This window comes from Geotrypetes seraphini, chromosome 2 (genome assembly GCF_902459505.1).
Source record: "Geotrypetes seraphini chromosome 2, aGeoSer1.1, whole genome shotgun sequence".
Classification (NCBI taxonomy): domain Eukaryota; kingdom Metazoa; phylum Chordata; class Amphibia; order Gymnophiona; family Dermophiidae; genus Geotrypetes; species Geotrypetes seraphini.
This window is the reverse complement of record NC_047085.1, coordinates 6785351-6800556: the sequence shown is the minus strand read 5'-3', so window position 1 is coordinate 6800556 and position 15206 is coordinate 6785351. Positions and strand designations below refer to the sequence as shown.

The 15206-nt window shown below is 48.0% G+C and overlaps 1 protein-coding gene across 7 annotated transcripts in view; it reads left to right on the top strand.

Annotated features, from left to right (window-relative positions):
• The window catches only part of FAM83H (family with sequence similarity 83 member H), an 89030-nt gene that overhangs the window by 57345 nt on the left and 16479 nt on the right, over positions 1-15206 (top strand). For 6 of the 7 annotated variants that reach the window (XM_033933100.1, XM_033933102.1, XM_033933104.1 and 3 more), the window contains exons 2-3: positions 2855-3342; positions 5042-5206. In XM_033933100.1, coding sequence (XP_033788991.1) covers positions 2887-3342; positions 5042-5206 — 621 coding nt within the window. In that variant the 5' untranslated portion in view covers positions 2855-2886. Of the gene's footprint in view, positions 1-1329; positions 1353-2854; positions 3343-5041; positions 5207-15206 lie in introns of those variants that run through there. The other variant, XM_033933105.1, reaches the window with a different exon arrangement.

Genomic DNA, 15206 nt, shown 5'->3' with positions numbered 1-15206 from the left:
GTAGTTTTTGCATATATTAGTTTGCGAAAAGGGCATAAAAGTCCGTGTATTTCCTGTTTCTGACACTCTAGTAGGCAGGCTGTTAACTGCACTAGAGTCCGGCATGCTGTGAATAAACCTCTTGTACTTTCTTCACGCCTCTAACTTTGTGTGTCCAAGTGACCTTTCACTACGATCCAGGCTTATTCTCAGGATCTTCAGATTTGACGCTATCTCAAAGCTTTGACCTTTAAATTGAATCGTTGTTTCCTGAATTTTTTCATTAGGCCAAAAAAATCTTAGTTAACCTGTAACCCGTACTGAGCTTGTCGGGGAGAATGGGTTCGAAAGCAAATTACCGTAGAGATAAATAAAGTAATGTTTTCAAGGACTGCTTTGCAGTGAGCCTTCACTACAGAAGAGGGACGGTCTTTACCTTGAGTGTTCTGGGGCCTTGGATTGTTCTAGCTGTGTGACAACAAATTAGAACTATCACATTCTTGGCAGAGAGATGTCAGACAGGCAAAACCTCTACAGGGTTTGGCCCTTTTCCAGAAGGCTGCTCTCTTTTCTGCCTGATTATAAATCATCCAACTTTGTCTGGCCCTTTCCAGAGCAACCGAGCAGGTGGTGTCTGCGCTGGCCGAGTGCTGGGCCCTGACGGTTGAACGCAGCCATTTGCTGAGTGTTTATAATCAGGAAATGTTATGAAGAAACTTGGAGGTAGCTGACCTGGCCCAGCCTCGCCCACAGTTGGCACGAGAGGAAAGTTTTTAATGGATTGCAAAACATTTGTACAGGTCAAAGCAGCATGTGAGCCAGACACACAGAAAAAAGGACTAAAGCTTGAAAAAGGGCAAGCCCCCACCAGTCGTTCACTGACCATACTATGTGCCTTGAACTAATACTGACAGACTCTCCCTGAGATTTACCCCGCCCTGATGTACTCTGCACTAAAGCTGACCAGTGGCTTCCCCTTCAGTTTGTTCAGGGCCGTCTAATGTAGACACTGGTGCCTCTGGGTTTTTTTTGCTCAGTAGAAGGCTGCAGATTCAGACAGGCCTTCATAGCCCCCTCTCCCAGCCCCCTTCCTTCTCACATGATGTTTGCCACCTATGGAATGCAGGTCTCCATGCCATCTGGCAGCTTTTCATTGATTCTGCCTGTCTGCAGCCATGCAGACGTCTGCCTGTGTTGGTGTGATCCAGACATTAGGCATTGATCAAGATCCCCGTTTGTACAGTGGGGTGCGGTAGAGAAATCTTGTGTTCTGAGAAGGACTCTCTTTATCTGTAGGCCTCAGGATGGAAAGCCTTGAGACCTGTACTGGAACGCGATGTCTCTGGATCACTGCTTGAAGACAACCGTGCTTGGTACGATATTGCCAGGCGCAACGTATGTTCCTTGGAGTTTGGTGGCAGTGGAAGGAAACTGGTGGCATAGCAATAGGAGGAGGGGGAGTCGCAATCCATAGGGCAATGCTCTGGCTACTGGGAGTCTCTTGGGAAACTGGAAGTAGAAAGCTCCAGTTGAGTTTAAAGGTTGTCACTGTGGTCCTGTGATAACGGTGTGCGTATGTAGGTAATCCAAAGGCCTCTTTTCCTGTGGCGAGCACACTCATCCTCCCTGTCTCATCAGCTCGCAACTTCGGGGTCATCTTTGACTCCTCTCTCTTGCTCTGCACATATTCAATAGGTAACATAGTAAATGACGGCAGATAAAGACCCAAATGGTCCATCCAGTCTGCCCAACCGTACATGCTCTATAAAATTAATGATTTAATTTAAATTGTCCTTTTTCTGTAATATTACCAAAATCCAACCTTTCCTCTCTGAGCACTCTACTAAAACCCTCATCGCCTCTCGCTTCTCACAGGTCTTCCACTTCTCCTTCAGTCCGTACAAAATTCTGCTGCACGATGAAGATGAGTTGGATAGAGTGGTTATCTTAGAGACGTGGTTCACGGAGAACCATGTCTGGGATATTGTTATGCCGGGCTATAATTTGTTCAGGAAAGACAGGGCAGGAAGAATAGGAGGGGGGAGTAGCGTTCTATGTGAAAGATCATATTAAAGCCACACAATTGCAGGATCTGCAGGGCAAGGAAGAGGCACTGTGGATCAATTTGGAAAGAGGGAATGGTGAATATATTGACATTGGTGTAATACACAGGCCTCCTTCACAGACGGAAGAAATGGATAGAGATTTAATAGTAGACATTCAGAATATATCTAAAAAAGGGGAAGTCTTGCTAATAGGTGATTTTAACATGGCGGATGTTGATTGGGGAATCCCTATTGCGGGGTCTTCTAGAAGAAGGGAGATCCTGAATTCTCTACAAGGAGAACTCTTCTAGCAGCGAAGGCAGCCAACTGACCTCTGGACAGAGGCAGAGCTCACAGGGTTGCCACGCTGCCTCCCCACTTTCTTCTTCCAAATGCATTACCCAACTTGGCCCCAGCGGAAGGAGCGCATCATCTCCTACAGCTGGAGCCAAATCTCATCATAAGAGCCACATTTGCTCTTTTGGTCCCATGGCAGCGACAGATGATGCACTAAACCACTGATCATGTGAATCGTTTGAAGGAGGAGGTCTAGAGGCAGCGTGGTGGCACTGGGCAGGTTACTTAATCCCCCCGTTGCCCCTGGTATATTAGATAGATTGTGAGCCCACCAGGACAGACGGAAAAACGCTTGAGGACCTGAATAAACTAATGTAAACCGTTGGGAGAACAATATCCAGCCAGTCACAGAGGCAAAGGGTTTTATGAGGGAAGGAGAGGGAAGATATTCCCTGAGCCTTAAGCTTGTGAGTCCCAAGATTTCAACTTCAGCCGTGTCTTATCCCTTCTCACCACTCTCCTTTTATCTACAGGTCCCATCCCTTCCTCCACTTGGTGCTGAGCCATGGCTCGTCGGTCCCAGTGCTCGTCCCAGGGGGACAACCCTCTGGACCCGAACTATCTGCCGCCCCACTACAAAGAGTACTACCGGGTGGCCATCGACATGTTGGCTGAGGAGGGCGTGGAGAGCTACAGTCGCTTCCTGACCAACGAGGGCTTCCCCGACTTCCTGTGCAGCACCGAGGTGGACCACATTGGCAAGCGCTTGCAACGGCCTCCTGCAGCCACGCAAGACAGCGGCTCACAAGAGACGTCCTACAGCACTGAGCAGGATGCTGATGGCTCCTCTGGCACTTATTGGCCCATGCACTCGGACACGGCCGCCCCTGAGCTGGACTTGGGCTGGCCAATGGTTTTGGGCTTCCAGGGGACCGAGGTGACGACGTTGATTCACCCACCTCCCCCTGACAATCCTAGCATTAAAGAGGAGGTCCGGAGAATGATCCGCTCAGCTCAGCAGGTAGGAGGACTAAGGTCTGTCCTATACACAGCACTGTACAGTCTCAGAGCAGTGATCATTAACTGTTAAGCTCCATCAGTGTACACAGCACTGTACAGTCCCAGAGCAGTGATTACTATCTAGAAAGCTCCGCCAGTGTACACAGCACTGTATAGTCCCAGAGCAGTGATTACTATCTAGAAAGCTTTGCCAGGGTACACAGCACTGTACAGTTCCAAAGCAGTGATTAACTGTTAAACTCCATCAGTGTACACAGCACTGCACAGTCCCAGAACAGTGATTACTATCTAGAAAGCTCCGCCAGTGTACACAGTACTGCACAGTCCCAGAGCAGTGATTATGATCTGTTAAGCTCCGTCAGTGTACACAGTACTGTACAGTCCAAGAACAGTGATTATATGTTAAGGTCCATCAGTGTACACAGCACTGTACAATCCCAGAGCAGAGATTATTATTTATAAAGTGCTATGCAGTTGCAGACCAGTGACTACCATTTATACAGCAGTTGGGGGGGGGGGAGTATATAGCCCTCCATAGCATTGGAGCCAGCTATACTGATTACCCATCCCTGGACATAATGAAGGAGCTTGCTCAATTTTGGAGGTGCACCGCACCCACAGAGCTGGCACCTCTGCTACTGCATTCCCAGATGGCTACTTTTAGATATATACAGATATATATACTAGTGTTTAAGCCCGTTACATTAACGGGTGCTAGAATATATGTCTGTCTGTCTGTCTTTCTTTCTGTGTCTCTCCCTGTCTCTGTCCCTCCCGCTGTTTATCTTTCTTTCTTTCTTTCTATCTCTCTCCCTCCCGCTGTCTGACTTTCTTTCTGTCTATCTCTCTCTCCCTCTCTCTAGTGTTTAAGCCCGTTATATTAACGGGTGCTGGAATATATGTCTGTCTTTCTTTCTTTCAGTGTCTCTCCCTGTCTCTGTCCCTCCCGCTGTTTATCTTTCTTTCTTTCTATCTCTCTCCCTCCCCCTGTCTGTCTGTCTTTCTGTCTCTCTCCCTGCCCGCTGTCTTTCTGTGTGTCTGACTTTCGTTCTCGTGCACTGTCTGCATGTCTTTCTGTCTCTCTCCATGGCTCCCTTCTGTCTCCCCCCCCCAAAGCAAACCAAGATTGCTCCCTGGCCCCCTTTCCCTCTCCCCCCACTTCCCTGTGCAGCAGCAGCAGCATTACCCCCTTCCCTGTGCAGCAGCAGCATTCCCCCCCTTCTATGTGCACTCACCCCTTGCCTGCTCTCCCTATCCTGCAGTAGCCCTTTTCCCTTCCTTTTACCTCCCCCCCGTCCAGCAGCACCCCTTCCCTACTCCCCCTGTCCTATAGTAGGCCAGCCATCAATAGCGTTTCTCATCCCCCCTCCCGGGTCTCACACAGCCGTTGGCAATGGTTATAATCAGCGCTGCAGGCTTCTCTTATGTGCCGCAAATCCACCGCTGTGCACTTGCTGCAAATGGAACACGGCACAGAAGCAGAAATCACGGTGGCAGGGATCACGCCATTTCAACAGTGCATGCGCGGGTAAGGGTTTTATTATAGATGATATATATATATATATATATATATATTTATATATATATAATGCTGTGTGGCCAAAGAACTTGCTTAGAGCTGGGGTGGACTGTGGAGGAAAGACGGGGGCTTCTGAGATAATGTTACAGACACACTCCGATGCTCTTTGCCTCTTTTCTAGGTTATTGCTATTGTGATGGACATTTTCACGGACGTGGACATACTGAGTGAGCTCCTAGATGCTGCCGCCCGCAGGGTCCCCGTCTACATCTTGCTGGATGAGGTGAACTCCCACTACTTCCTAGACATGGCTGCCAAGTGCAGGGTGAACCTGAACTATGTGGAGGTGAGTGCTGGGTGGGGACTTGGGGGTTCAGCAAATGCTCAGTTATCCCAGGACAAGCAGGCAGTATATTCTCTACATGTGGGTGGCATCATCTACAGAGCCCCCTAGTGGACGTTCTCACAAACAGACTTGCTTGAAGATCTTCAAGCTTGCGAGTGTACCGCGCATGCACAAGTGCCCCTCCCGCCCGACTCAGGGCCTGCGTCTCCTCAGCGTGGCCTCATTTCTAAGTTTTCCGCAGAGCCAGAAGCCCTGCTCCCTTACTTTGCGCAAATTCATAGTGCCTCTTTGCACCGCGGCTTGCTTTATTGTTTTCGGGTGAGTCGCTGTGCGGCACGTTTTGTCTTGTTAAAAAAAAAAAAAATTTTCAATTCCTCGTAATTTTTTTCGACCAGGCTACCGGTTTTTGTCAGGCTGCCTGGCCTCGCGGGGCCACGGCTGTATTTTTTCCTATGTCCCAGCCTCTGTCCGGGTTTAAGAACTGCACTAAGTGCACCTGGATGATCTCCATCACCGACCCCCATCGTTGGTGTGTGGAGTGCCTTGGGGCTGATCATCACGCCGAGTCATGTCCGCGTTGTGCTACTCTCCAACCGCGGGATCTTCATCAGCGAGTGGCCAAAATCCTCCAACTTTTTGGCCCCATGGAGACAGCGGGGACAGCCTTGGCCCTGACAGTGGGGGCCCCAGCTTCGAAGGCCCCGACTTCAGCTCCTCCTGCCACCCCGGCCTCGGGTAAGTCTCCCTTCCGCAGGTGTGCCAGCAAAGAAGCCTCCCTCAGAGTCTCATGCGAGTGCTGCTTCGTCGGCCTCTTTGAGACATCGTCCTAAGTGTATCACCTCACGTAGGGAATACTCTTCCTCGAGTTCACCCCAGAAGGAGCGTACTGCTGCACCTCAACCCTAGCATTTGCTGGTCTCGGTGCCTATGTTTGAGGATATGCTTAAGGCTATCCTTACTTCGCAGATTTCCTCGGTTCTGGGTCAGTTGACCACGGCCTCAACCCGGTCCCAGTCTGACCAGCCTGGGCCTCCCTCCAAGGTTCCTCGAGGCCTCCCAGACCCCGCAGCTCACCCCCACACAAGCTGGCAGGGTTCAGACATAGCTTCCCTCATTGGCCCAGGTATCTAATAGGTCTCACAAAGAAATAAAGGCCTCAAATTGAAAATACTGAGGGCAAGCTACCACATCAAGGAACCGGCGCAGCTCCAGGCGTCCCCTCGGCTGCCACCGCTGGCAGGGAGTCTAGAAATTGTTGTGCCGCTGCTCGATCAACAAAAGTGTGAGGTTTTCCCTCTCTCCAAATGCACAGCGATACCGGGTACACCAGCGCAAAGCGCATTCCTCGTCGGGTGAAGCGCAGTGCAGAGTGGCGCCATCCCTTTACGGAGGGAAGCCACATGGGGAGAATAGTCATTGAACAGAACAGCTTCTGTCCTTCATAGTCCAGCTGGCCCACTTTCCGGTACGCCTGTAGTATGAGCTCCTTTTCTCTCCAGTTAAGATACCGGGCAATCGCAGCCCTAGGGCGGTTCTGATCTCCCAAGCATTGTCCCATGCGGTGTGCTCGCTCACAGAGAAAGCCACTCGGTGGAGTCTCCAAGCCCAGTCGAGTCGGGAGCCAAATTTGAAAAAACTTGTAAAGGTCAGGGAGACCCACTACGCGGAGATTATTCCGGCGTTGACGATTCTCCTGTTCGTCGATTCGGTCTGTCAACACTGTCACCTGGGCTTGCAACGCGACCATGCTGTTGCGATTCCGCAGGGCCGCATCCTCTCCGTCTGAGACGCGCTGCTCCACCGCCGCAATTCGGGTCACCTGCGACTCGAAACGTTCATTAATGCAGTCCACTGCTGACTGAAGTTTGTGGAGACGATCCTCCAGTGCTGCCGTCACCATGCGAGATATTTCTTGTGCCCACTCTCCCCATTGCGCCGGGGCTGAAGACGGAGTCGGCGGCGATGCCATTTTATGTGCAGGGAAGACAGGTTTGTGTTTTGGCGTCTTCACTGATCGGACCGGCATTCCGGCCTCAATCCGTCGCTCCGGAGGTCGTACGCTCGCCCAAAGCTGAAAGAAGGTCCCCGAAGATAACAATGCCGATCAGTCAGTATTTTAATAGATTGTAGCCGATTTTTGGAGACCGGAGGCCGGAGAGCTCGAGGGCACACGTCTGTTCACAGCAAACGCATCACGTGACCCCCCTGACTGCAGCATTTGACCTGGTAGACCATAACATCCTACTGCAAATTTTGGATGCAATAGGCATCTCAGATAAAGTATACTCTTGGTTTGAAGGCTTCCTAAAATCCAGAACATACAGAGTAAAATCAGATGAAGAAAAATCTGAACCTTGGTCCAACCCCTGCGGCGTACCACAAGGATCCCCGCTATCCCCTACTCTCTTCAACCTATACACTGCCTCTCTCGGAACTTACCTGGATGACCTAGGCATAACCACCTATAGTTATGCAGATGGCATTACCATTCTCATACCTTTTGACTAGCCAAAGACCGCCATGACAAACACGCTACACCGAATACTAGAAACAGTAGCGACCTGGATGATAGATCACAAACTGAAACTCAACACAGACAAAACTAAATTCATACTCCTCGAAAACGACAAAGTCCCAACCATAACCAACATAGAAATCAACTCAATCAACTATCCCATTCAAACCACATAAAATTACTAGGAATGATTATAGACCAGCGGTCTCAAACACGCAGCCCGAGGGCTGCATGTGGCTCTCCAGGTTTTATTTGCGGCCCGTGGTCTGAGGCATCATTCTCTTCCTTTTGGAGCAGCAGCCGGCTCGTTCGTTCAAAGCCGCGGGTTGGCGGCTCCTTGCGCTATCCACTCCTGCATCGGAAGCCTCTCTGATGTCACAACATCAGACAGGCTTCAGACGCAGGCACGAATCTTGCAAGGAGCCGCCACCCGCGGCTTTGAACGAACGAGCTGGCCAGACACGCTGATGCTCCAGTGGCGTACCAAGGGGGGGGGCAGTCCACTGTTCTCCCTAGAGTGTGGCTCGCGGCTCATCTAGAGCAGTGGTGCCCAACCTGCTTCCCTTCCCTTCTCACTGCTGCCATCGGGGATCAGGCCGGCACCGTGTTTTTTGATCTCCCTGCTTCTCTTCCCTGTGGGGCCGACCAACTCTCGCGGCCCGACGTCAATTCTGACGTCGAGAGGACGTTCTGGCTAGCCAAACGCTGCCTGGCTGCCCGGAACGTCCTTTCCGACGTTAGAATTGACATCGGGCGGCAAGAGTTGGTCGGCCCAGTGCAGAAGAGAAGCAGGGAGATCTTTGCCTGTTCCCGATAACGGCAGCGGCAGCAGCCTATTCCGCGGCAGCGGTGGCATGGGGGAGGGCAGGAAGTAAGGAAGAAAGAAAGAAAGAAGGTGGGGTGGGGACAGGGGGTCAGAAAAAAAAGCAAAAAATGGGGCACGGAGGAAGGAAGAAAGAAGGAGGGGGGACAGGGAACCAGAAACAAAGCAAAAAAATGGGGCTCGGAATCAGAGAAAGACAGACAGAGAAAGAAAGAAAAAGTTGGGGGAAGGAATGTGGTCTGGAGGAGAGGAAGCATACAGGAGGCTGAAAGAAGGGAAGAAGTATTGGATGCACAGTCAGAAGAATAAAGTGCAACCAGAGACTGATGAAATTACCAAACAAAGGTAGGAAAATTATTTTATTTTCAATTTAGTGATTGAAATGTGCCAGTTTTGAGAAAGAAAAGATATTGAACTTTAAATGTGAGTGCTGCAGAAAAAAATAGAGTACTTGGAGGGTCGCAGAAAAAATAGTTAATGTCTTGTTAAAGAAATGACAACTTTGCATAAGGTAAAACTCTTTATAGTTTATATATATTTCCTTTAACTGTTAAAGGAAAGTTTTATAAACTATAAAGAGTTTTAACTCATGCAAAATTGTCATTTTTTTAATAAGACATTAACTATTTTTTCTGCAGCCCTCCAAGTACCAACAAATCCAAAATGTGGCCCCGCAAAGGGTTTGAGTTTGAGACCACTGCTATAGACCGATGCTGCACCATGCAACCGCAAATAAATAAAACAATACAGAATCCTTCGCAGTAATGAGAAACCCAAGACAAGTCAGGAAATTCTTTGAAAGAACACAATTCCAGCTTATAGTACAATCCCTAATCCTAAATCTATTAGATTACTGCAACATCCTTTACCTCCCCTGCCCTGCTACAATGACTAAACAACTGCAAACAATCCAAAATACAGCTCTGAGACTCATCTACTCATTGAGAAAACACGACCATATTACAGAAGCATAGATCAACTCACATTGGCTACCAATCCAAGAAAGAATACTATTTAAATTCTACTGTATGTTATTTAAAACCTTAAACAGAAACAGCCCAACCTACCTGAAGAACCACCTCATCCAAACTACCTCAGTCAGACATAGAAAAACACACACCCCATTCACACACACCCTCGATCAAAGAAGTAAAACGGAAAAAACTATACGATGGCCTCCTAGCCACTCAAGCAGCTAAACTAGATAACCAAATCTCCAGTTTACTGATAACGACCCCAGACTACAAGATGTTCAGAAAAGAAATTCCTGAAACAGTCCTAACATCAAACTTACCTTCCTTCCTCCCTCCCTCTTCCCGCCACACAGAAACTACATGACCTACTCTTTACCTCTCTAGAAAGGACAAATGTTCTTCCATTGTAACCACCTTTTTTAACTCTTTTGTAATCCGCCTTGAACCGCAAGGTAATGGCGGAATAAAAATCTCTAATGAAATGCAATGTAATGATTGTTATAAGCATAGAGTAATACATGGTTAAACCCCTAAGTACTTAAGTCATTGAAAATTCATGAAAACGTATATAAATAAATAAATATTCAAAAATCCTCATATCAATTACAATAAAAAATACTAAGAAAAATATATAGAAGTCAAAAAAATAGAAAAATAAAGAAATTCTATAACACATTCAATTTCTTCGTAACAATTCATATATTCATCACAATTCATCTTTCTACAAACGGTTCATAATGCCACTTCATTCGTGGAACATTCTCATCAGGAACCGCAATGCACAAAAAAGTACTTAGCCAATCCTGTTTCAGAAGTACTGCTACTCGAGGAATACTTAGCTCAATCCTGTATAAAGAAAGTACTGCCACTCGGCAGAGCTCCGTTTCATCGTCTTCGTCAGGAGCGGGAAAGACTTGGAATTAAATTCGACAGAACACTATTCAAAATCTGTCGGCTCTAACTTCCAAAGCGTGAAGAAATTTAAACAATCGCTGCGATTGGCCACCGTGAGAATGGGCTACTGGGCTTGATGGACCCAATAAGGCTATTCTTAGGTTCTTATAATACATATTAAATTTTAAAGTATATAGCGTATGACTCTTTAATATATTAAGCTAATAGGCTCTATTGCATCATCAGCCTATCTGCATGTGTGATCAAGATTCATAGTGCAATTTGTGTTCTGACTTTCAAGTTTCCAGGTTTATTAAAATTTTCTATCCCGCACCAAGGGTCATAGTCTTAAGAACATAAGAACATAAGCAGTGCCTCCGCCGGGTCAGACCACAGGTCCATCCTGCCCAGCAGTCCGCTCCCGCGGCGGCCCAAACAGGTCACGACCTGTCAGAATCATCAGAAGGGGCTCCCTTGCCACCTTGGCTTCCCATTTAAGTCCTGCCTTCCTATCGAAGCCCTAGCCCTCCGGTCTTTCACATGCACGACCTGGTTGGTTTTTACTCATTACCTGGTTAACTTTCTATACTTGTGTTACATCCCAGCTCCTCCTTCAGTATCCCATGATCCCTTTATCCCTCAGGAATCCGTCCAATCCCTGTTTGAATCCCTGTACCGTATTCTGCTTGATCACTTCCTCCGGTAGCGCATTCCAAGTGGCCACGACCCTTTGGGTGAAAAAAAACTTCCTTGCGTTTGTTCTGAACCTATCTCCCTTCAGTTTCTCCGAATGCCCCCTCGTACCTGTTGTCCCCTTCAGTCTGAAGAATCTGTCCCTATCCACCCTCTCTATGCCCCTCATGATCTTGAAGGTTTCTATCATATCTCCCCTGAGCCTCCTTTTCTCCAGAGAGAAGAGCCCCAGCCTATCCAACCTCTCGGCGTATGGGCAGTGTTCCAGCCCTCTTACCATTCTCGTTGCTCTCCTTTGGACTCTTTCAAGTACCGCCATGTCCTTCTTGAGGTGCGGCGACCAATACTGAACGCAGTATTCCAGATGTGGGCGCACCATCGCTCGATACAGTGGCATGATGACTTCCTGTGTTCTGGTTGTTATGCCCCTCTTTATGATGCCCAGCATCCTGTTGGCTTTTTTCGAGGCTGCCGCACACTGTGCAGATGGCTTCAGTGATGCATCCACCAGCACACCCAAGTCTCTCTCGAGTCTGCTGTCTCCCAACAATACCCCCCCCAATTTGTAGCTGAACAACGGGTTCTTTTTCCCTATATGCATGACCTTGCATTTGTCCACGTTGAAGCGCATTTGCCATTTGTTTGCCCAGTCTTCCAGCTTGTCCAGGTCCCTTTGCAGGTCCTCACACTCCTCCCTGGTCCTAACTCTGCCGCACAGTTTGGTATTGTCTGCGAATTTTATAACCTCACACTTTACCTCCCTTTCCAGGTCATTGATGAATATATTAAAGAGTAACGGCCCCAGCACCGATCCCTGTGGCACACCGCTCGTGACTCCCCGCCAGTCAGAATATTGACCCTTTACTCCGACCCTCTGCAGTCTACCTGACAACCAGTGCTTGATCCATCTGTGCACATCCCCTCCCACCCCGTGGCTCCACAGCTTCTTAAGTAGCCTTTCATGTGGCACCTTGTCGAAAGCCTTTTGAAAATCGAGGTAAATGATGTCTATGGGCTCCCCATTGTCCACCCGACTGGCTTATAGTCTAAAAAGCCAAACAATTGGGTTTACATAAATCAATATAAAAATAAAATAAAAGTAAATAAGACAATCTAAATTCAAATTAGTTTAGAAATTTACATAAATCAATAGTCAAAAATCTAAATTTCTAATGTCTCCAGGGTTCTCTCCATACCAGAGCGTTTTTAACCATAAATGTATCGAAATTCCCTAACAATTTGATTATTAATGGTTGGCCATTTCAGAGTTGGGGACCCTTCACGGCAAAAGTTGCGTCTCTTATGTGATCGTGGACTATTTCATGATACCATGGTACTATAAGGCGTCTTTGTTTTTCTGATCTAGATGGCTCATATAAATCCAAAAGGCGTGCCAGATAGGGAGGTTGATCCGTCTGTACAACAATTTTAACAGCAATTCATACTTAGCTTGCAGGAAAGACTTCTCACCATCCATGACTGTGTTTCAAAAGGTCAGCATCAGGACATGAGGAACTCTGTTCACGCTCCCTTTTCAATACAATCGCTGTATTTGTGGTAGGGCAGCTCTTGTGTGCTCATATTTCCTCTGGGGTGGATGCCATCTGGTCTAGGTGATCTGCTATTCTGTAGTTTGTCAGTTGCCTTTATTACATTTTCCAGTTCAGTGAGGTTTGTTTCAGTTCCTCCAAATCATTACTGTTAAATAGCATTTTCCTTGGTAAAGACTGAAGCAAATACAGTAATTCATTTAGTCTTTCTGCTATGGTCTTATAGGTGTGGAGGAGTGGCTTAGTGGTTAGAGCCACTGCCTCCGCACCCTGAGGTTGTGAGTTTGATTCCTTGAGACTCTGGCCAAGTCACTTAACCCTTCATTGCCCCAGGTACAAAATAAGGACCTGTCTAAAATAAGTAAACAGCTTTGATTGTAACCACACAGAAAAAGTGGTATATATGAGTATTAAGTCCCATCCCCTTTACTCCCTTGTTAATTAGGAATAAATCAAGGGGATTATTTCTCTGCTTGTACTGAGTGACTGCAGAAAGAAAGTTTTATAAGTGTACAGAAAATAGCGACTAAGGGCCAGATCCTCAAAACTCACTGTGCATTTGACGATGGATGCTAAACTAATCGTAGCTGGTTTAGCATCCAAGTATTTTACTGGCCAAATCTCGGAAGAGTTCACCGTGGTCTTCTCTGGGCTTCCTAGCAGCCTCTGATTGTACTATGTAAATGTAGTACAACGAGGACATTAATATTAAAATGAGCACTCCTGACGATTCCCTAAACTTTCTGCCCAGGCAAAATTTTCCGGCAGGGTTTGATCTGTCGTTACTTTCTGGTCAGTTCCTGAGCACTGATTGGGTTAGGCACTGACAGGAAAGTAAGGCTTGACAGCACAGACCCCACCATAAAAAATACCCTCCTGCCCTCAAATAAAAAAAAGACCCCCAATTCCTCCCTCCCTTCCACCGATCCCCCCCACCCAGGACCATTTGATGTCTCCTATCCCCAGCACTTAAAAAAAAAAAATCAACAGAGGGGATGCCACTCCCTCCTGCCGCCAGGGTCCCCGGCCCCCATGAGAACCCCTTGCCCCCTGTACCTTTAACTTGAAGGAAGGCAGGAGGGATGCCCACTCCCTCCTGCCAACCCAACTCTCCTCTCACCTTTAAATTCAAGGGCAACAGGAGAGATGTGCATTCCCACTGGCCGGCAGGCCTGCCTTTTCAAAATGGCAGACATTCCCCTTCCCATTCTGGGGTGTACTAGGAAGGGCCTATGACCCTGATTGGCTCTGGTGCCTAAGGCCCCCTCCCCTGGGAGGGGCCTTACAACCTGAGCCATTCAGAGCCTTAGGCCCCTACCCAGTGCATCCTGAGATAGGGCAAGGCCTTAAGCACGTGAGACAATCAGGACTTAGTCCTCTCATAGTGCTTCCCAGGATGCACCAGGAAGGGGAAGGCCCGCCATTCGAAGAGGCGTTCCTGCTGGCTTTAGGGAGTGGTTATTCCTCCTGCCATCCTTTAATTTGAAGGTACAGGGGGTGGGGATTGTCGGGGGGGGGGGGGCATCCCTCCTGCTAAAGCACAGGGTTGTGTGTGTGGGGTGGGTCTGGGCAGGTCCGGACAGCGGTGACCAAGGCTGGAGGGAATGGGCATCCCTCCCACTGATCTCGTGTGGAGGGCTGGTCAGCGGCAGGCAAGGTGGGACTTTTCCTTCTCCTGCTCTCCCTTCCGGTCAATCAGCTGAGCAGGACTCGGGGAGATCTGCAGTTCAGTTGATCAGGGCAGGGAGGGAGGAGCTGAACCTAGCGATTACTCTTCTGAGTAAGCTCCAGGCACAGTTCCTCCCCCTCCCCCTCTTTACTGGTGATTCTCCACACAAATAGTGTGCATATAATTTGCATATTATTATACTGAGAATCGCCAGAAAAGAAAAATCAATCCCACTGCCAGATTTTACCCGTGAGTTTTGAGAATCCGGCCCTTGGTTAGAAAGCGCCCAGCCCTTATAAAGCTTGCAGTTCTACCCAGGTTAAACCGTCCCACGTGGTCAAATGTCTCAGGGTTTTCATCCTCAGAAGGGAATTTAGGGTTGAAGCAGATGGCAGTCAGATGTCCTTCCTTGCCCCCCACCTCTGCTTATCCTTTCAGGTTTTGGAAAAGAACTCAAGCCCTGCTGAAATGAAATCATGGCTACTGCCTGTCTTGGAACCCTAGCTGGGTAAAGGCTGAGTCTAATTTTTTCCAAAATACCTTGTTGTAGACCAGGAGTGGGCAACTCCGGTCCTCGAGGGCTGGAATCCAGTCGGGTTTTCAGAATTTCTCCAATGAATATGCACGAGATCTATTTGCATGCACTGCTTTCAATGCATATTCATTGGGGAAATCCTGAAAACCCGATTGGATTCCGGCCCTCGAGGACTGGAGTTGCCCACCCCTGTTGTAGACACTTAACACAAGGAAAACGAGTGGTATAGAAATGTCAACCTTGGGACAAACAAATTGTGTTTTAATAAACTCAAAGCAAACGCAAAATCACGTAAATAAAAGCACATCTGTCAAAATGTCCTTATGTTGAAAGGATCCAGCCAATGA